Source organism: Siphateles boraxobius, unplaced genomic scaffold (genome assembly GCF_051911475.1).
Source record: "Siphateles boraxobius isolate OS27281-9 unplaced genomic scaffold, OSU_SipBor_1 41, whole genome shotgun sequence".
Lineage (NCBI taxonomy): Eukaryota > Metazoa > Chordata > Actinopteri > Cypriniformes > Leuciscidae > Siphateles > Siphateles boraxobius.
Genome location: NW_027509042.1, coordinates 3,535,001 through 3,558,316, shown reverse-complemented (window position 1 = coordinate 3,558,316; position 23,316 = coordinate 3,535,001). Strand labels below are relative to the sequence as shown.

Sequence of the window (23,316 nt, the reverse complement as noted above, 5' to 3'; positions counted from 1 at the left end):
GGTTCTACAAGTATCGGATGGCTCACAAAGCGTCTTGTACTTTTTTTTTTTACAGACTGGCTTCCTTTTTCTTAGAGGTTCTCTTGGCCAAAGCCTTTTTCCTTTATCAACCTCCACTTTCTGTTCCAGTCCAATTTAACAGTCTATTTCATTCTCTTTGAAAAAGAAATAGATTTTGTGTTCTGTAAAGGAGTGTTATTGTGAATAGATGAAATATAAAATCTAAATCAGCCGCTGAAGATAAATACATCTACTGTTTGTTGAAAACTGGTTACTTTTGATATGTATTCACCAGGGTTGATATGGTGTATAGAGCTGTAAAGAAGTCAATGTGTGTGTGTGTGTGTGTGTGTGTGTGTGTGTGTGTGTGTGTGTGTGTGTGTGTGTGTGTGTGTGTGTGTGTGTGTGTGTGTGTGTGTGTGTGTGTGTGTGTGTGTGTGTGTGTGTGTGTGTGTGTGTGTGTGTGCGAGTGCGTGTACGTGAACAAGGTACAGATTCTGTGGTCTATAAAGCGTGTACTTGAACTGCTGACATTGCAGCATCCAGGCAAAGATAACACAGCAAATATGCAGCACGCAGGCACAGAAGAAAGAACGCAATGCTCTGTGTTTTCTTTATGTTTCCCTTGTGGTATGTACTGATGCTCCTCAGTTCACTGCTCCAGTTTACCACGCGAGAAGATTCGCCTCTACACATCTGACTGATCTATTTATCTACAGCTGCAGAAAAACTTAGAAAATCCATCCATCCTATCCCGAATAATAATCGAACGTTTCCCTACTGAATAAATAAAACACATAAATTCACATACACATAAACTAATCATTAAATAGAGCCACAAAAAAATTACAAAACAGAATATAGATATGCCATTCAAATCAATACGTAAATATGTGCTGCGCGCTTTCCTCTCAATAACAAAATAAACGCACAACAAACATGCCAGCGGTGAGAAAACACCAGTTAAGAAAGCATCTGATCGTAGCGATGAGGATATGCTTGAACCAGGTCTACCATTCAGCCCTCCATTCAACTCACGTGTATTTATACAGCACTTTATACAATATATTGCTTTAATGCAAGCAGCTTTATAGTATTAAACATGAAAAAACAATGTCAGTGTCACTTTCAATTAGAATTCACTCTCCAGTGTGTTCATGTTTTACTCGCGTTAGACCTCAAAGGACTGAACAGATGAACCTCAAAGAAGGCGGAGCCTCAGAGCCACACCCACCTATTAAGTAATCACCACCAACCAATGAGAGTTCAAAGGTGTTTACCAGCCGGAGCAAAGTTCTCCAGAAAAGTTCACTTTGGCAAGAAATTGTTCGAAATAACATCACACTAGTTCATTCTTTTGTTTTTGCTATGTAGAGCAATAATCATTTACAATTGAAAACTAAATGAAACAACAAATCACAGTTTATCGTCATAGCGCCACACTTACCGTCGTGATTTGCATTTCCTAACGTCCAGGGCTCATCAGAGTCAAAGTGTGTGTCTCCTCCAATTCCGGGACCGGGGAAATAGGCATGAGCTAAAAAACCTCCCTCGCCATCAAAAGGGGAACTGTCACCATGGAAACCAGAGGCAAAGAAGATCATTATGTCTGCCTCTTTACCCTCGTTCTTGATCTCCGAATAGACCACTTCCTGAAAGGTCAGAGGGGTCACTGTCTGCCAGACATCGAAGGCCTGGCGAATGGCCCTCTGGGTATCTTTCTCGCCCACCTTGGGGGTGAAATTATGTATGCTGGAAACAGGAAGAAGAGAAAGGATACAGAAAAAAGGTAATGCATACTTAATATTATAGTGAATGACTTAATATTAACTAATTAATTAAAATCAAATATTTCATGGAACAATGCACTATTAATGTGATTTTCAAACTACCTTAACTGGTAAAATATAGTGCAAAATATGCAGTATGAATGTACTGTTATACTGCATCTGACACGTGCATAAACTGTAAAGTTATAATGAAAATTCAAAACAATAGAAATGTTGCCTTGGCAACTAATTAAAATAAATAAGTTGAAGTTCTAAAATATATCAAAGCTAACTTGCACATAATTCAACTGACAAAAGCACACAACAATTTTTTTCTAAGGCTTAGATTACACTAAAAGCTAGAAATCTAAAATTAAAAGCTATATAAAAGCAAAATATTAATAATATAAATAATACTAAAGTAACACTGCATGCTGCTTATGTTTCCATCAACTATGACACTACAGCAACTACGCAGCAACTATCAGTGTCCCGTTTTTTAATTAGAAAGGTTGTTTCTATATGAATTAGCTCTGCGCTACACTGAAGCGAATCCCATTTCAGTTCACAGCGCTGTGCTGTTACATAAGAATTAATCTGCATAAAAATTTCCTTGAATATAGGGCAAAAGTTAAACCAGGCCAGACACCTAAGGCAGAAGCAGATGGTTGTCTCTGGCACACAACTGCAGGCACACACAAGTGAGAATATCACACTTGATTAACCAGTGCTTACAAACTAAGCTCAAGACTGCATTAGATGACTAAATGAAATTAATAGAGCTTAAAAACAGATGAAAGCAAACAAATGTTTGCAAATTATCTAAATGGTTTAATGTTTATGCCAACAGGAACAAAGACCTAACACCACAAGAACAAAATGTCCCAGAATCCCTTTCGTTCAGCTCATCTACGCTATATATATATATATATATATATATATATATATATATATATATAAAGGTAGCTGCCTTAGATTTCAGAGACAGGCATAGGCAGAAAATGACTTAAAAAAATACATAAATGAATAGGTTGAGTGGGTTTTGGGGGATAATTGCAAACAAAACAGTCAAAGTACCAGCTTTTTATCAACTATTCCTCTTCCATCCTGACCTGCCGCATTCCTTGCTTTCTTTGTTTCTTTCTCTCTCCCATCAGGCCAAAAAAAAAAGCTTATTGTAGCATTTTTAAGGTTAGAGGGAAGCATTTCAGCAACATCTGCCTGGAACATTGTGTAAGTGGCATGTGTTCCAAAACATACTTGCACGTGTGAATGCACTATGCACTAAAATAATTGAAAATGCGAGCACATATATACTCCACGGGCTGGCTTCAGCAAGATGCATAATGGGCCGCCATTACAGAGAATCAAATCATGTGAGGTGCAGTTAGTTACAGGCATATGGAGTTTTTAGAAGGCTTCCCTGTAATGACATTCAATAAAGTTTCAGTAAACACAGTTTCTGTAGTTTCGTCTAGAGGTTCCTCAGGTGCAATATTCAGTGAATCAGTCAACCTATCCATCCATCCATAAGCTTTGCATTTAAACGGTCTCTGAATACACTGCACACTTTACCTGTATGTGATCTTCTTGTCCCTCCATTTCTGACCAGTGAGGGCATAGCGTTTATTTCTCCTCCGTCGGCTGATGTGAGGGTGATCTGGAACCCCACACCGTGGTTTTCTCATCCACCTTAAAACACGTGGATAATGATCACACCAAAGGACACCAAAAAGCTAACAGTAAACAAACAGGACAAATTTCGTTGTTTCTTGTTATTATAAATGATTTATCCGTGCACATGTTCAAAATAGCTTCCCCTCCTTCTTGCAGCAACATCTCTTCTCTGATGATGTGTTTACAGACACGAGGGCGGGGCAACCTGCCACTCACATGAGATCCACCAATAGGAAACCACAACCATCCAATCAATTCCTCATGGAGGAATCAAGTCCTACATTTTTTTACTTGTTCAAAAGCCATTTCATTTGGATATTCGTCACAATGGAGAAGAAATGACTACATTTCACTCTAACTTTAAGCACTACGAAATAATATTTTTATGTTTCACTGGATTTATTCTTCTTCCTAAATAAAAATGAGTCTCTCTGTGCCCCAACAGCTCTGGAACTTGATCTAAGCGTAACACACTGCTGGTCATGTGATCTCAACATGCCATCTCCCATGAGGGGCTGACTCACCTAGTGTAAAATAAATTGTTCTAGATTTAAAGTCCCCCTGTGTTAAAAAACAAGTTTTTAATGTTATTTATATGTATCTTTCTGTGTGTGTTTAATATACTTTAAGACAAACCATGTACAAATTCATAAGTCAATAACACCATTGCTGAGTATTTTCTCTTTAAAACTGCAGTAAACCAAAGACAGTCTTAAAGCAACACTATGTCGTTTTTGCGGTTTTTGCTCTCGGGGTCCCCCTACAGTTGGGAAACAGTATTGTCTTCTACTACTGTTGTAAAATCTGTCATGGTTACACCAGGGGATACACGTGCATTTGTTGACAAGCCGATACTGTCTTGAGTTCTCACGTCTTGGACAGACTGCCAGCGTTGCGTGTGAAATGTCTTCATCCCAGGTACATTGGCATATATTTCAGCATGTCATAAATTAATATAATTTCATGGGTTTTATTTTATTTTTTTCAAAAGTCAAAAGACCGTGTAGCTCACGTTTACAGGACAGCGTCATTATAGTAGCCTATTGGCTACTGTTTTACATAACGGATATGCTAATTCAATATTCAATGTTTGTGTGTTAGGTAATAGCCATATATCGTCAATATTATAATATCAAACTACCATAGATGAATCTGCAAATTTGAAAATCGATTTGCATTATAGCCTGAGGCAAGACACTTTCACCGGAAAAATAAACAAACATGATTATAAGCCTGCAGACATTAGGATAGTTATCCTGAAAGATTATTTATTATAACCATCGTAAACTAGCATGTTAGTGTAGCTACCAGATTGATAATTCGCTACTCTACTAGCATTACTTGATTCATGAAGATAAATGGAGGACCAGATAGATTCTGTAACATGGCCAGGCCATGTTATTCAGCCTTTTACATTTCACGCGGTTGTCAGCTCCCTGACTCCCTGATTTATTTATAAATTTATAAACAATTTATAGATGACTGACTGCTGCGCTTGTGACAGGGTGCATGTTACTGAAAGAACAGGCATAGAGAGAGAGAGCCTTCTTCAAACTGTCTTGCTCTCCCTCCAATGTTGATCCTCATCCGGCCTTTTAATTTGTCACTCTCCCTTTTTCTTTTTTTAGTCTCCTCTGATAAAACCTTTGCCTTCTTCCTTTTAGTTGTTGCTTCGGCCACGACAACAACATACAGACGGGTATTAAACGCTAGTTGAGCTCTCATGTCAGAATCTGAGGAAGTGGGGGAAGTGACGCAAGCCGTAAAGCAGTCGAATTTTGTAGTTTTTTTTGTGCACGGGTTCCTACCCGAAACCAGAAGTTATATAGTGCCAGTAAAAGCGATACAGACACAACGTGTGATCGTCAACGAGTGGATTTCGGAGCTGCTGTGAGTGAGTGGAGGCGGGGCTCATTTGCATATAAATAGAACTGCGTATACCAAATGGGGCAAGGGTGTAGAGTTACATTCAAGCTAATCTAAGGCATGACGACATTTTTTCAAAGATTGAGGGATAAAATTATTGACTACAGGGGGACTTTAAATCTTCCTCTCATGTAAGTGGATGTCATTTTAAACATTTATCAAAACCACTATACTTTTAACTTTTTAAGTGAAACTACACTTGTTTAATTATAAATAAGCTTACAGTTTGAAAAAAAAAAACAGCAAGTATTAATTGAGCTTTTGCACTTCAACTGTTATGAAATTAGTTTTTCTTATGTTATTGCCTGTCCAGGATTTTTTTAAAGGTAAGTTGTGCAGTAAAGAAAGGTTGTTACTAACTCGATGGTGGTTTGGTCCAGCACTCCCGTCACTGGAATACCATAAAACCGCTGCATGGCAGCGACCGCTGACTGCATGGCTTTCTCCGATCGCAGGTCCGAAGTCCGGATGTCATGAGGGAGCAGGTAGCCATAGTTCTTCAGCCACGTCTGCAAACAGAGAGACATTACATTGAGAACTAAAGGCAGAGTTATTATAGTTAACTAAAATTAAACCATTCAAAAATAATTCGTTCCTTGAAGTAACATAAACATTAACTGAAAAAATATTTTAAAACATTGTGAAATGCTAATATGATGATTGTAATTTATACTAAAAATAGAACATTAAAAAAGAACACAATTTGGTGATATACATTTTCTATAACCATTCTGATGGCCGTTAATCAGTATCAGAACTGGATAACACGACCAACAATTGGACCATGGTGAAAAAAGTTGCAGCTTTTTAGATCTTTGAATGGAAATTGTAACAAAATACAGACTAAAACAAGAACTTAAAATGAAATCTTTAAATTATTCTGACTAAAAACTCTTACTGTTTACATTTTTTAAGTTAACAATAATCATTTATGCAACAAAAGGAGACAACACACACTGTATAAATAAACAGACCTTGTTTAGGTCAGCCACCTCATATAAACTCCATTTGTTCTCAAAGTTCGGTTCATTTCACATGCTCCTTGATCTAAACGCATTTAAAAGCATAAAAATAAAATTGAACTTATATAGAGCATCCTCTCATTGCCTCCTCTCTCAGCTTTCATCTCTCCCTGCGGACAGGCAGAGTGGAGAACTAGTAAGCAAACCCTCATCTTAAAGCCCTGCACATGGAGAGGGGCTCTTTAATTGAGCTCATGGCTTAGAGTCCATTTTCAGCATGAATATTTTAATGCTGGAGTTTCTGGTCCTTTCCTTCTCAGCATCAAGCAGGACCCATCACTAACAGTGAGTCGATGCTTGAAACGGATATCAATCCTTGGGCCCGTACACACTGTATATCAGACAGAGCCATTTAGAGTTCATTCGAATTAAAAAAGAGTGCTCTCTTGATACTAAATGTGTGTCTGCAAATAGAATCAATCACATCTACTACTGCATAGAGGTGGGAATCACAGGGTCTTTCACGATACGATATGATACACGATACATGACTCACGATACCGGTAATATCACGATACTGAAATTCTGCGATAATCAATATATTGCTAGACAATAATGATACATCACGATATCTGTCTAACTATGAAAACAAGATGCCAGTGAAAAGGTTAAGTGCAGGTTTTCTCTCTTTATTCAAGTCCAAACTGTTAGAAAACAGAAAAAAAAATGTTTTACATTTTAAGTAAATTAAAAATTTTCAATGAGATCAGGGTGATGGCGTTGCAAGTGGTTTTGCATGTTGGTGGTATTACCCATGCACTTTAATTTTACCAGGAAGTTCTTGTATATTGCATACTCTTTGTCGATTTTGTTTGACCCATCAATGGTATGAAAACTGAAGTGGGCCCAGTCTTTGGACTTAAACGTGGCTGGGCATCTATTATTTGACTCACACTGCTGTCCGCCATCCCGTTAAAAAACTCTTTTTCTTAGGCTAGTTAACTTATGTTCCCTTTTCCCTCATTCATGTGTTGAGAGCCACCTCGAGGAGACATGAAGTAGTGACGCAGGGAGCAGGGAAAAATATTTACAGCGCCTTATTTTATTAATTAAAATATATCTATATTTGACGCCAGTGTAACGATTCTCGTATCGCACGGAGAAGGACAACAATATATTGCCCTATCAAAATTTTGTCCGTACTACATAACCAAACGTCATTGTAATATAAATGTATACTATAAAACAGGCAAAGAAGATGGGAGGGATGTGTGTCATATCTAGAGAACAGAACATCAGAGTGATTTAAAGGTCGACTCTTATGACTCAAGCAAGTAAGAATAATAGTATCTTAATGAATCGAAAAAATAACCTTGACTAAAGGGGATTAAATACTGATGCCAATATTGTAATATACACAGCCTGGCCAAAAAACAAAACAAAACAAAACGCTGTTTAGATTTAAATAGGCAAATACTTAAGACTAAGAGTATATGATTTGATCATTATTGCAGTGAATATTATATATATTTCTTAAACAGACACATGATGGTCATATTCCAAGATGATAATGCAAAGATTCATCAGGATTTGAGGGAGCATGAAGAATTTTTTCTCACACATGAATTGGCAACTCTGAGTCCAGACCTTAAATTCATTAAAGGCCTTTGGGATGTGCTGGAGGAGACTTTACAGAGTGCTGGACTCTTGCATTGTCAATACAAGATCTTGACCAAAAATTGATGCACCTCTTGATGGAAAAACATCACAACATTTATTTCCATAAAGAGGCACATCAATTTTTGGTCAAGGTCTTGTATTGAAAATGCAAGAGTCAAGCACTCTGTAATAATCATAATAAACATAATAATCACTGCAATAATAATCCAATCATTAACTCTTAAGCATTTGCCTGTTTAAATCCAAACAGTGACTTTTTTTTCACCAGGCAGTGTATACTAGAAATATATAAAAAATAACTGCAAAGAGCAATGTAATTTTTCTGAAATCTTTTGATAGCCATAATCAGTTTTCATTAGCAACTCCCAAAAAACAAACCAAAAATCCCTAGGAAAAACTATAGTATTGTGCCAAAATTTTCCATGGAAGTGCACCAATTATGTATATTATAAATCTAGTTCTGTAATATATAATTTAAGTTAAAAAAATTAAACCAACACTAGCTTATCATACTCTTAACTTGTCAAATGCAATGATAAAGCCTCTCTACATATCAAATAATGCACAATCATATAACGATAACATTGTTTTGCATATTCCAAATGCTGAAATGCAAACTTCACATTGTATCAGCGAGTACATGGCTGGCATCAGCCTCCATGGTTACAGAGGCTCTGCACGGCCCCCTGGGAAATCGTACCCATTAAATAATTCACCAATGCTCTTACTGGTGCCGTCATTATAGCATGGCATACAGTGAAGTCTGAAACCAGCGCTAGATCTAACTATACATGTCTCATCCACTTTGATAAATCAATGAAGGCTGTGAGATCTGAAGAACACAAAAGACTGTGGCAGTTCAGCTCCGTGAATAATAAGCCTTATTTGAGCTGCAGGACTATTTCTGTTCCGGCACTTTGAGGGATTCGGTGGAATTCAGTTCAAAGTCGGAAATCCACATTTCTCGGGAAATATAAATGATAAATTGTTCTTCTGAACTGCATTGACGTCATGGACGGATAATCAAATAAAGGGACTCACCCTCGTGTCATTTCAAACCTGTGCGACTTCTGTTTTCTTCTGTGGAACATCAACAGAGAAACTCTGTTCTTTTGTCACTACTCTACAACAAAGGTTAATGGGGATACAATTTACAAGTTGTCAATCTCCAAAGAAGCACCTTTAAAGTGACCCACATGACTTTTAATGTGTCATTCTGGAGTGGTCAATACATTCTCCATCATTTCTCCTTTTAATACTCCATAGAACAAAGTCATACAGGTTTGAACAGCATGAGGGGGAACAAATTAAAATCTTCAGAGTGAACCCTCTCTAACCACACACTTGTTTAACCAAGCACCGGTAATATAATTCTGAAACCAGATGTTATTTATTGTCTGATCTCTGATTTTTTTTTAAACAGGAAAATTGTCAATAATACAGTAGTGGTCGAAATTGATATCGAGCCTAGGAAAATTGACATCTTCACCCTTTATTCAAATATTATAAAAACATTGTTAAAGACACAATTATACATGCCAAATTGTACAGACAATGTTTGGCGAGGCTGTCATACAAAAACATTATGAGCACATGCAAAAACCAGCAAGAACCAACGAAACATTAATAACTGATTATGTTGTTGTCAATGTATGCTTTTTCCTGTGAGCTTTTAGCATTTCTTTTTCCATAGTAAAATAAAACCTGTAGCTGTTCTCTTTTTTTGCCAAGTAATTTTGTCAGATAAATACCTTAACTACCTATGACCTTCCCTCATATTTAAAATACTTAAAAATGTAAAAGATTTTCCGCATATTTTGATGGTTTAATCAAACTTGTAGGGTCTTTTAAAACAAATATCCCCTCCGAGCATGACTTTTGGCCACTACTGTAGTCCAGGGTTATAAGTTTAGAATTGCATGCATACAAACTACTCTTCCTATTTAGCCCTTAAAATATTTATAATATGCATGGTAAGCAAACATGCATGCAATTACTCATTATTGTAATTAGATGAATAATTACATTTGCCGATATGTGTGGTGCTCCAGTGGAGTACACTGTGCCGCATCCTGCATCCCACAATGCAATGCACTCGCTTCACTTCCATTTCTAGTGTGATGAAACTCTTTATGTAGTCTATGATTGGACTGTTAATCAAAAGTTTTAACTGCCACTGGCTAAATTAAACATCTAATGTGATTAGATCATGTCACTTACAGCAATATAGCTACTGTTGAAAATCATTGCAAATTGTATTCTTTAAAATATAGTATTTATACAGTACAATATACATGATATACAGTGAGCTAGTACTCCATTCCTAACACAGCACTGGATGTCTTTCTTTTTGTTTGAACAGCTGGCCCTGAAACTCGAAGTCCTTTCGTCCTCTCTGCCAGGTGGCATGCGATGATGATATTCTACCTTGATGAGCAATGTCCTGTCTTCCATGTGCTCTCCAAACAAAGTCTAAACAGATCGGATGAATTTCGAGTAGAAACACACCTCAGTAACATCTTCATCTTTGTTTAGGATTCGGTGGAAAATAATGCCTAGAGCAAAGTTTTGGGTTCAAAACAAGTTAAGCTCTATGTACAGCATGTGTGACATGCAGTCGATTACCACCGAAAATAACGCCAACGCATCCCTCAGTTTGTAAAAACTATAAGTAAAGTGCATGTAGTGTAATGCTCTTACAATGGAAGTCAATGAGACAAGATATTCTGGAGACGGTCTACTAACTAGAAGTAACTTTGCAACTACATGTCAACTAACTCTCATTCTAAAGTGGACTATCAGAATAAAGTGTTATCCGATTTTGTTCTGTTCTTATGGCACACACAATGAAATACTGTTTAACACTGATAAACAGTATAAGGTTAAGATTAAGAAGTCTGACTCAGATTACATTGGATTGTTCTGCTGAAACAGCACAATATTTGCCAGCGAGACTGTGCAGAGCTCAAATAACGTCTGATTACCTCATCGTGATATTTGCTGTAATGAAATCTGTGTAAAGTTTCACGTGTTTTACCTCAAATAAACAATCTGACTCTAGAAGAATCAATCATTAATCCATCTCCTAAAATGTATATTTTTGTGAGCCAAAAGATTTTTTTTTATAACCATTTTCAACATTTTCTTGTTTTATGGGGACTTTCCATAGACATAATGATTTTTATACTGTACAAACTGTATATTCTATCCCCTAACATTAACCCTACCCCTAAACCTACCCATCACGGAAAACGTTCTGCATTTGTACATTTTCAAAAAGCACCACTTAGTATGATTTACAAGCTGTTTTCCTCATGGGGACCAAAAAATATCCCCACAAGGACAAGGATTTGGGATAATGTCACCTTTGAGGGGACACTTTGTCCTCATAACTTAGGGGATTCCTGAAACACACACACACACGCACACAAAAGTTTGGACTAATCTGTAGTTGACTAATCTGCCATTGCTACCCATCCCTGATCACAAAACAATCGATGCTGAAATGTGCCACATAAACTGCTGAGATCAAACTCAAATTATGGGGTGCATTGATAAAAACATGTGGATGCTTTGAGCAGCATTATACAGAATATTACAGAGCAGATACAGTAGCATGCAGTTACTGCAGTTTCACTTTGATATTATTACCGGCTGTAAAATTGTGATCACAGCCCATGAAAATAGGCATCTTTGAAACATAAGATGTTCAGGTCATATTGACTCACCTTTCTCATAAACGAGTGCTAATGAGTAGGGAGTTACAAAAGGAGTCGAGAGGACGGTGTGTGCTTTTCGTTTGAGGAATTGTGGGCATTGATTGGGTGGCATTGCTTCATGACTCTTCATATCTTGTGTTTCAGAGAGAAACCGCATGTCACATCATCACTAGAATCAATAAAGGATCTGTTCCTCGCAGCGGTACCCCGATACCGCCTGACCAATAGAATAGAGGAGGAGTGAGAAGATACATTGAGCCATGGTGCTCATGAAGAAAGCATACGTTTGAGTCTGGCTCATGTCATTTCCTGTTTCCTTATCTTATCCCTGCATTTCCCATTCTTTCTGTATTGTTCAATAGATAAAAGCGGAGAAAAAGTTAAAAAAAGATACAATCGTTTTTTAATTATACTGTAGTCTAGTCAGTGGCTTAACTTTGTTTTAAAAAGTGGGTGGGACAGGTGTGTACGTGTGTGTGTGTGTTTAATAGTATAGTACATTGTGTTTAATTTGTCGTTTAATGAGATCTAATATCTAAAGTGGCGAGAATTTTCACGTGAATAAATACAATACATAGATCATACTATTATCTCCATGTACTTTAATGGTCCAGTGGCAAAACTTTTGCCAAGCGCGTCAGAGGTTCTGGGTTCTAATCCGCACTAAGTAGAATAGTTTTTTTTTCCTCATCAAAACCGATTGTTTATTAGTGGCTGTATAAGCAAGGACACGTTTTTTTGTGCATTATGTTTTGTGATTTCACCGTGACAAATAGAGAGTCTCTCCTCAAAGGATTGAAGCGCGCGTCCGTGTGAAGACTGTGCGCGAGCCACAACAGAACACTGTATCTGCGCCACTGATAGCAGCGGCAATGAGCACTTTGGTCACTTGATTTCAAAAACAACACATTTCAGCACTAGATCGCCTCTTATTTAACAAACGAACAAAATGAATGCCCTACTAGAGTTTACTGGAGATGTTTTATTAATTTGTATTGGTACATCCGTGGCGCGAGATGTTTCAAAAGTGGTGGGGACACAATCGACCCTGGCAAAAAGTGATGGGGACTTGTCCCACCCGTCCCACCCGCAAATTACGGCTATGAGTCTAGTGGTTAGGGCTGCACAATTAATCAAAATACAAAACATAATCACGATATGGCTAAGAGAGATTATCAGATCGCAAAGGCTGCAATTGAATTTAGTAAATATATGCGTGTTTCAGAGTGAAGCGCGGCACTGTTCATTTACAAGCATTACAAGAATCATTTCATGATTTGGTGTTTGCAGTGTCTCAAAGCGGCTCAGTTCACAGAAATTGCATGAACTCATATCTGCATTTGCTATAAATTTAAGTATTTTATAACGTGCAATTGAAAATGTAATATGTGCCAACCATCTTCCCAAATTTGTAACGGGAAGAAGTGCTTACTGACTGTTTTCTGCCTAAATAAAAGCTTGATGGTTTAATGTTTGAAAATGAAAAAAAGAAAATACTACAATAGTAATATTTCTTATTTTGGTTAATATTTAATGTCATCATATATTTAATGTGATAATGTCTGGCTTCTATAAAACATAACAATAGTGCTACATGGCCTGGCAGTGAGCTAACACATTGAACATGAGTTCAGGTCTGACTCGCATCATTTCCCGACCCTCTTTTCCCATCACTTCCTGTCCTTTCCGAATTGTTCTATGTATACAAGTGGCCAAAGGGCCAGACAAATAACGATAAGGACAGTACTGGAGAGGGAAACGGACAGAGATGGAGACAACGAAGAACAAAAAGACAAGGCAGTGGCATCGAGACAAACAGAGCAAGACAGAGGAGAGAGACGAAGATATCGACGGGGAGGGGGAGAGGTAGAGCGAATAGAGAGAGGAAGATGAGAGCGTACAGTAGATGGAGACGTGGGGGAGGGGAGCTCAGACAAAGACCGAGAGGAGAGCTGCTGTTTGTGTACGTGTTCGACCCAAAAAAATATGATTCACATGCTTTAAACACCATAATAATTAGCAATGCAGTAACAATTATTACAGGTATGTAGCCATAATAGTCTAAAATCCATCATTAGTTGCATCTAATGCAGGCAACCCAGTTAACCACATATCATAAACAACATCCTTATGAAAAACAAGTATCAGCATACTTTATCAAAGAGTATTTATTACAGAAATAATATACTTTAGGAATATACTTAAGTTCAAACTGAATGTAATGTTTTGGGACACCTAATTGCATGTTAGTTGCAAAAACAATTTATATTAAATGCAATTAGTGCTTATTTTGACCAACTTAAGTAGGACTTAAGTACATCTTTATATGTAATTCCATAATTACTTATATTGTCTTTGAAAAATGGTTAAAGTAGTGCTTTAGTAGTGAATGTATTGACAGGCATTTATGATAAACTAAAATATTCTTTAAAATATATTAACTTTAAATGTGTTATTGAATAACACACTAGTACAGTTAAAATTATAATCAAATACTTTACATGTGCTTTAGTACAGTATGTTAGTCAACACCTCAAAATAAGTGTATGTGATTTAAAATGTACTTTAAAGAAAAACTTTTAATTGGAAATTACTAAAAAGTGCACTTTTTTAAAGAGGTGTTAAGAAACACAGTTCACAGTAAAAATAAGTACACTTAAGTGGCCTTTTATTTCATTAATATTATCTTATCTCCAAGTACAGTTTTTCTGAAAATATACTTTTAGTGTACTTTTGAAGTACACAAGTGCACATTAAATACGATTAAGCACACTTCTTTTTCAAAAGAGCAGCCATTACAGTCAAGCATTTTACATGAATAATGACTGTAACAGTACTAAATAAACTAAATTTTGTACTTTTTACAAAATGTGAAAACTCCTGTGCAAAACTGCACATCACTATGTTGTTAGTGTGAGCTAGAGATTTTGTTTTTTTAGCACATTGCCATGAAATTGTTAATGTGTTCTGGGTGGATGCACAGCTATTTATGAAATTAAAATGTAAGGATAGTGCTTGTTCAAACTCTTCACACTTTGAGCGCTAGTAATCATGATGCTTGTCCCGAGGTATGAGGAACCTGACAAGTCAACACACCACATAACATAAACAGCACAGCCCACCAGAATTGCTAAAATAGCACAACACAGGCAATGCACCATTCAATTTCAATTCAAGTGGTGATACTAGCACAGGATTTGTGAGAACTAATTAGGTTTTTCTCTGGCCTTGTGATCTCCCACCCCCCCCCCCCCACACACACATACTTTTTTTCTCCCTCAGCATGTGGTCTCCTGAAGAGACATATTCAGGACGAATTAGACTTTTATGAGAGGAAACTGTGTCATCCTTATTTAATTCCCTGCATCAATTGCACAAATTGACAAAGCGAGAACTGCTTTCTCTCACCACATACTAGCATATAACTAACGAACACTACAGCTTCTACAACAGAAAACAGAAAATTTCATAAAGACAACAGTGTTTAAATCCTACAATAAACAGAAAAAATACCATAATGCCGTCGAGAGGGAAGAAAGCAAACATAAAATAACACAACAATAGTTCTTTCACTGCCTTCACCGCATGAGATTAGCTAGGGACCGGAGCAGCGTGCGGCAGTAGACTGAAGTGTGTTTCGGTGTATACTTCACACACTCAGAGGTTCTTACATTCTTTAACATCACTTAAAGGGTACGGCGAAATACATATCTCACAGTCAGAGACAAAAATTAGGGCAAGTAAATATTACATTTCTATATCCACACACAGCAAAATCCTCTATTTTTCAACCGTTAAAACAAGTACTGTAGCAGTATTTGTATTGTACAATGATGGTAACATATGGTAGTACTAGAGTACATTGATATATATTATACATATACTACTATGGTACTGTATGGCTACTAACCATATTTATGTATAAAACCGTATTATTTACATGGTACACCAATAAGGTACTTCAGAAAATACCATGGAATTACCATTATACAGGTACATGTACAAAAAAAGTACAATTGTTTAAATATCCTCTTTGTAAGTGTGATGTAAATGTCTTTAAGATGTCTAATACTGTAAATAATATTTTATGAAAGTAGGTATTTTAGGGGATTTGTGTGGCATTAAAGCCATTGTGTGAGGAGGAGGTGTTGGTGGTTGTTGTCATTGTTCTCTTCACTGTTCTCAGCAGATTATAGGCTTAGGACACAGCAACACTTGTAGACAAGCTTTTCAGAATCAAAGTCACAAACATTAAGGCATAAGTCAATTAATAAAATATACACTGCATGCAGAATTATTAGGCACGTTGATTTTCTGATCATATTTTTTTTTCCCAGGTACATTTGACCAATTGTTAACCATGTTAACTGCCAAAGAATTAAGAATGAATGTGAAGAATTAAGTGTCCAGAGTCTCCAGAAGTGCAAGGAGTCCGGTTCTCAGAGACTTAGGTTAGGTAAAGACTGTTTATAAATTCATTCAAAGAGATCTTTAATAAATCTCATGAGCTCAGCAAGACTCTTAAGCCAACATCTTTATAAATGAACGAAACGCCAATAAAGGTACCAAGAATGCTTCACAATCCGGCTAAACTAGTGGCCCACCAAAACACCCTCAAATCTCCATTCGAAAAATGAAGCTTTTCTAAAAGCTGAATGAATTTCCTCATAATGGTCCCGAGTCTTTGTTGTACGGTAAATGTGTGCAGTTCACTACAGGAAGCAACCGCTGAGCATTTATATTCAAATCCAACAAACTGGTGGGGCTTAACTGCTCCTGTGGCTAAAATTAAACTGTCAGATGGAGACGGCAATCTAACCTCGCCGGGTTTCAGCTTCTCAGAGTCTGTGACATGAAGGTGAGGAGGTTTTGTATCTGCACAGGGCTAGACACAGAATAGAGAAATCAATTGATAGTTCAGGAACAGAACTAAATCAGACTGAAAATCCTGCATGACTGTATATAGAGCTCAACCACCAAATGACCAAAAAGCTCCATTATGCCTTATTAAGCTACTTCCTGTATGAAACAAAGCATGAGTTAACATCAAAAATGCTTAGGTTTTGTTTTTTGTGCCTTTTTTGATTAGATTAGATGCTGGGATTCCTGTAATATGCAGACAGCAGTTCGATATCACAGGCCCGCTTAAATACAGCATCTACAAACTAGATATTGACATTTTCTGAAGAAGCGGTGAGTGCTGCTTACCCAAGAAAGCTGCTTCTATGCGATTGCTGGGTTCTTCCTGGCAATAAAACAAGTCTGATCACTGAGGAAAATTAATTGCACAGTTTACCACTTAACATTATTGTCAGTGAGCAATAGTAATAGTGATGTATTGTTTGCCTTTGATTAAAATATTCTGATGAAGACCACTTTCTCTTTGCCCCGTGAACTCTGTCTTTTGCAGATAACAGCTGTCATCCATAAAAACGAATGTCAGACAGAGACCGCACACTAAGACATCACTGTCAGACCAAGTCATTCGCTGCTTGTCAAACGACATTCAGAAAAGATAACTGACATGCTTTTAACTAAACAAAAAACTTTTTATCCAAACGAGACTTAAGATTCAAGTCAAGACGATCGGCACAATTCGCCTCCGAGAGTCGAAGCCTTTGTTAAAGTCAACATGAAATGACATTTGTAACCCATTTTACTTTCATCATGTGAAACAGGATATTTAACATGAAAAAAGCAAGGCATGTTTTTATTAATCAGGAAATGTGGACTTCATGTTGATGTTTGAAGTTATTTTATAGACTGTATCCGTGGTATGATATGACTTTATTCATTTCAGCCAAAGACAATATTGTTGACATAAGAAAATAAGTATTGTAAGAACTAAAAAAAAAATGTTATTGATAATAAAGCTTTATTAAAATAAAATATACATTTATACAATAAAATAGATTTTATTTCATTGAAATGCCAAGGCGACCATTTCTATTTTTTTTTTGTGGAAGTGGAAGTACTAAAATAGCTAAAACTAAAATGTTTTGGAAGCTGAATGGAAATATGTTTAAATATATATATACAAAAATAGTAACAAAATTACTTAATTAAAGCTTTTACTTAATTAAAACTTACGCTAAAATTAAATAAAAACACTGAAAATATAAAAGTAAAAGCTATTCAAAACATGAATAAATATTATAATAATATATAAATTATATATATATATATATATATATATATATATTTATATATTATATTATCTGTTATGAGGCTCTGTTTACACCTGGAATTAAGATGCGTTCTGGTCGATGGGATCACAGGTAGACGAAGCACACATTCCCGTTTTCACCTGGTGTTTTGATCCGTCTCTTTTGTCCACTTGCAACCACTTCTGTCCTGATTTTTTTAGGAGAAGGTCTATGTAAATGTATGGACTTTTATTTTAGATCTTTCGATATAATGGACAAAATAAGTTTGCACAACTTACATATGAACGCGCCCCCCGGAGACTATATAAAAACATACGGAGAGCATCAGTTGTATTTTCTGCTCTGACAACCGCGAGACCAGCCGAACACTGTGAGTGTGTGTCAGAAATGGTGTGTCAGAAATGGTAAAGAATGGTGAGAAAACATTGTGCTTGGTACGGTTTTCATCTTCGAACTAAACTTGGGTCTTCAGCCGACAAAGTTTAAATCCCGTCTGGCTTCCCATAATGTTTACGCATTAGGTCAGTAGATGGAGAGTAGACGGTCTTTTGTGGCTGTTGGAGCACATTCGACAACATGAGGGTTTACACTACGAAGGCAATCCGGTCAAATGCGACTATCGATTACCTCTGGAAGTGGACTAAAGTGGACAAGCTCAAAACGTTGTAGACCCCGTTTACACTTGTATTTAGCGTTGTCCACTTGTGATCTGATCGACCTTAGGAGTAAACACAGCCTAAGAGCATGAGAGTAAGGTATTTCATCTTTACCAACTTCCATCACCATTATCATTTTCCTCATTAGTCATTAACTTGTTTAGTAAAGGAACAGACATTTCTTTATGGTTGGCCAGAACTCGTGACACACATATCTGGTACTACAGAAAGCATCTTTACTGCTGGTATTTGTTCAGCACAACTCAACCAAACTACAGCAAATACAACCAAATCACTGCTTCTCTGATGATTGAAGCTATTTAGTGAAGCAGAATGTGGCCTGCTGAGATAGGAAGATATAATCTATATAATATGGTCTAATCTGATAACATAGTCTAGTCTTAAAAGATTAATATCTGAAAACAGAATGAGCAGTTAACGGGATAATCATGATCAGATTATATCGTTTTGATGGCATACTGACATCGAAACCTATTTTCCCTCTGTTTTCGATAACTAACAGGAACCTTTTCTAAGGGTACGTTTACACAACAATGATGTACTAAAAATGGAAAAGCTTTTCCTTTGCATTTTTGTACATTTTCACGTACATACAACAATGTTCGTCAAAACCATCCAGTGCATGGATCCGCAAAAATGACTAAAAAGGCTGTTTTCTGCTGCCAGGCCAGTAGTTGGCGACACGTATAGACTGAACATGTAATACGCATGATGTCACAGTTTCACAAATTTGTGTTTATGTAGTTTACATGAAGGTGATAACGGTATCGTTTTCAAAAACCCATTTTCAAACGTTTGCGTTTTCAGGCCCCCGAAACGCTGTTGTCATGTAAATAACCAGCTGAAAAAAAAAATCGGTTTTTAGTTGAAAACAAAACGTAAATGCCTGTTTTCTGTTATATACCAGTATATCCATAATTAAGTTAGGGACTATCACAAATGTTATGAATTGCAATTTAAAAATGAGGTCATGAAGCTAAATAATGTGTATGCTGATAATTGTGTACACCCGAAATTTGATCACGCTGTTTTGTAAGTAATGAATCAATCTAAATTGTGCCCATAAGAATCATTATACAGAATCAGTGCATGTAGCTATTATGTGCAATCATGCTGAAGCACTTGCTATAAGTCACTCTCATGAATGAAACAAAGAAACGGAGGGTTAAAACGCTCCTGGCATGGAAACCGAAAATGGGTAGAAACAACCAACTCTCGAAATATCAAAGAATCGTCATATTTTAAATTTGAGTATGTTTAGGACAGAATTATTTCTTAAAAAGGAGATTCATGCATGTTGATATCCACAAAGACTTGCTAACACAAAACAAAAATAGCAAGCTGCAAATCACAACATTTGTGCACCTTGTATATCTAAATAATCCACTGTATTTGCATAATAGCAGTGAAAATCAGCCTTTTAGCAAGCAATGTATGCCATAAAGAAATACTTTATCTTTAAATATTGTGACATAACAGAGTAAATGGTAAGAGCTCTATTCACCAAGTAACCTATTGCCACAACAAAGCTGAATCCAGGAGAACTGCTCTTGTGAGCTCTGGCTCTCTACTCAAAAGCATCCCATGCCTTTCCCATCAATTATGGAGGAACCTATATTTGGAACACACACAAAAACAGCAGCTGCACATCAAAATAAAAGCATTACGTGGCTATAAATGCAACGTCTATCATTCAAAACAGTTCTTGGGTCCCTTAAGGAAAATTATTATGCTAGCTAATCTCCATCTTAACTGAAGCTCTTTGTCCTATCTTATCTCAAAAAGATGCACGTATCTTGAACAGGACCAGTTGTGTCATTCAATCTCTTATATCTAACATTGCGCGGAGCATAAAGGCTAGATGCTCCCTACAAAGATATATAGGGTATAATAAGGGAATGCATGTGAGTGGCGCAATGAAATTATCCAATTACTGGCAACCTGATAATGGTTTCAGTGTGCTCTATTTCCAGGAAGAAGAGCTAACATAAAACACTTAATGTCTGTCTGGGGCCGAATATAAGGCAAAACGAAGCAGAGAGAAATAATGAGGTTTCATTCACATGTGTATGGGTTGGTTGTATTGTTATTGTTGCATTTTTGCACTACATATAATGACTTAAACATAACAAATCCTAATGAATAATACAAACATATTAATATAATACACATGAAATAATTCTGTTTTCGAATATGCTAAATGTATTCAGATATTGATGTTTGGATGCATTGTTATTGTTTTACCTGTAGTATCATGCTTGTTTACAATTCTCCCGTATGGTACGTAGCCTACGAATTTTAAAATATCAAGTATATGTGATAATGGTGATTATTTATATAGCTATTAATTGTTTAAAACGATCAAAACGTATGTAAAAAAATTGCTTTGGTTGTTAATTTCACTTATGTATTTATGCATCCCTATATGATTAATTTATTATATGCTTGATCCACTTCAGCTAATAAACCCGTTTGAATATATACTTCATTCTCCTGGCCATCAGCTACCCAAACGCTGTGCGCTATAACGCATCCGTGTTGCTCAATGGAACAGGTTCTTTCACGCGCAGCCAGTGGAGGTGAGGATGGTGGACATGTCGTCTCTTTCCACGTACCTCAACAATGAAGGTCCTCTCTTCTCCACAAACAGACACGACCCAGAAGAGAATGTGGAAATAGCATGTTTTCCAACAGAACCCCGGGAGTCCCGTCTTTCGCCCCCTGGCTCCCACCCCCGCCATGACTGTCCCCAAATTCCCCCCACCGTCCGACGTTGATTTCCAGGCTTGTTTCTTGTGTATGGTCTTTGTTATTTCAGAAAAACAACGAGAGCCCTATATTCCTGATGGTGCTTTGAGAGTTTCTTCTCAGTCGAGCGTTAAATTTGCAAAGCCATTTTGTGTTGCGTCTCCTCAAGGTGGTGCGTTAAAATGATGCTGCGCCGCTGATGCGCTCGAGCGAACGCAGCACCGTCAGCGCGCACAGCCGCGCGGAATCCGAGTCATTGAGAGTGTCGGTTCTTTTGAACCGTTCGTTTTAACGAATCGTTTATTAAACACTTTTACTCATCACCTCCAATTTGGTAAGTGAGTTTGGTTATCAAAAAAAGCATAGCGCTTCGGGTTATGATTCCTCTTAACGATTATCTTTGAGGGAGGAATATATAAAGAAAAAATGTTTATTTTTGCATTTAGTCACTCAGCCAAATCGAGAAATAATTTTAGATTTTTTAAAAAAATACATAGCCAATCAGAAATAAATCTAGATTTTAAAAATGTGTGTTTTCACAGACATAAATGCAAAATAATCGGTATATAAATGTGGTGACGGAATCTATTATTTATTAATTTAAGCCTACATCTAATTATGTGTTCTCATAATTAACATGTCAGTAATTGCACTTATTTACTGTAGCCTGAGACTCATGACAATAACAGAGCTTGGTCGTTCAGAATCGGACACAAACTAACTTAGACAGTATAGCCTACTGAGTTTAGATGAATTCAGTAACCACGCCAAAAGTCGATGATTCATTATAAAGAATCAGTTCATAATAGTCATTCGTTCGGGAATCGGACCACATCGGAATACACGAATAGCAATTTGACATGTTTTTGCACACTATCTAAAGTAACATTTTTATTTTAAAAGTAAAATTCACTAAGTTAAGAAACATTTGAGTAAATAAGTACATGCAGCTAATTAAGTAAACTTCAATTTTACATATTTAAGAGGACAACAAAATTAAGTTGTGACAAAATGCTCAGCAGTTATTGCTTTAGCTCATTTTAAATCAATTGAACAAGCACTTTCACTTTCAAATGATTCCCTTAAAATAATAGATTTAAACAACCACAGAACTGTACCAAAAATTACATTAATTACAAAAAAATGTATATATGTAGAGCTACTTTAAATGCCGTAGCCTTTGTGTTCTTCTTTAATATTGCAAAGGTGCAAATTGAGACATATGATGCAAATCAAATTAAATGCATGTAACTCACTCTCATCATGGCCATTTTAAAGCCATTTCATCTAAGTTACAAATAATGTTGTGTAATTTGCTGGTTAACGTCAATCGTTGCACTGGACTTCAGTGTTATAGTGTGTTTAACAAGAAAGGTGGTTCAAAAACCTTGATTATCTGACGCAGTGATGCGGTAAATTATGTTCATCTTAACAAACATCTCAAAGGCCACCGGGTGTTCACTGTTCAGGGATCACAGCAGGCTTTGTGTCTGAGGGAAGGGACACAGTAGCGAGGAATCGAGAAATAGGAAGTCAGAGAGACAGGTTGTGTTCTGGGTGCGCTGCCGTGTATCTGGGTCACAGTGTGCAGAGCCATATACGCCAGCCCTGGAGATGCTCCTCTCTGCGGTGTGACAACCACGGGATGGAAGCCAGAGCTCCAAGATGAGCAGCAGGGGAGGCCTGATTTCTAACACTCTCTCCATCTGGAGCTGTGTTAAAGCAGTTAGACACACACATGTTGGGTTTCCATGTTTTATGGGGACTTTCCATTGACATAAGGATTTTTAAACTGTACAAACTGTAAATGCTTTCCCAAACCCCCTCACAGAAAACTATCTGCATTTTTACGATTAAAAAACATCATTTAGTATGATTTTTAAGCCGGTTTCCTCATCGGGGCCAACAAATCTGATCCCATTAACGTAGGGTTTACCTGAACCACACACACGTTTAAAAAAGGGGAAACTACATAGACTTCTATAGCTTTT

At 36.8% G+C, this 23,316-nt stretch overlaps 1 protein-coding gene across 1 annotated transcript in view; it reads right to left on the bottom strand.

The window, feature by feature from the left end:
* mmp24 (matrix metallopeptidase 24) overlaps positions 1–21,580 on the bottom strand; it is a 33,811-nt gene extending 12,231 nt beyond the window's left edge. Inside the window, exons 1-4 of the mRNA XM_077197859.1 lie at positions 21,193–21,580; positions 5,733–5,881; positions 3,345–3,461; positions 1,448–1,752 (exon numbers count right to left, since the gene is read on the bottom strand). Coding sequence (XP_077053974.1) covers positions 1,448–1,752; positions 3,345–3,461; positions 5,733–5,881; positions 21,193–21,318 — 697 coding nt within the window. The 5' untranslated portion in view covers positions 21,319–21,580. The remainder of the gene's footprint in view (positions 1–1,447; positions 1,753–3,344; positions 3,462–5,732; positions 5,882–21,192) is intronic.
* Positions 21,581–23,316: the final 1,736 nt, after the last annotated feature.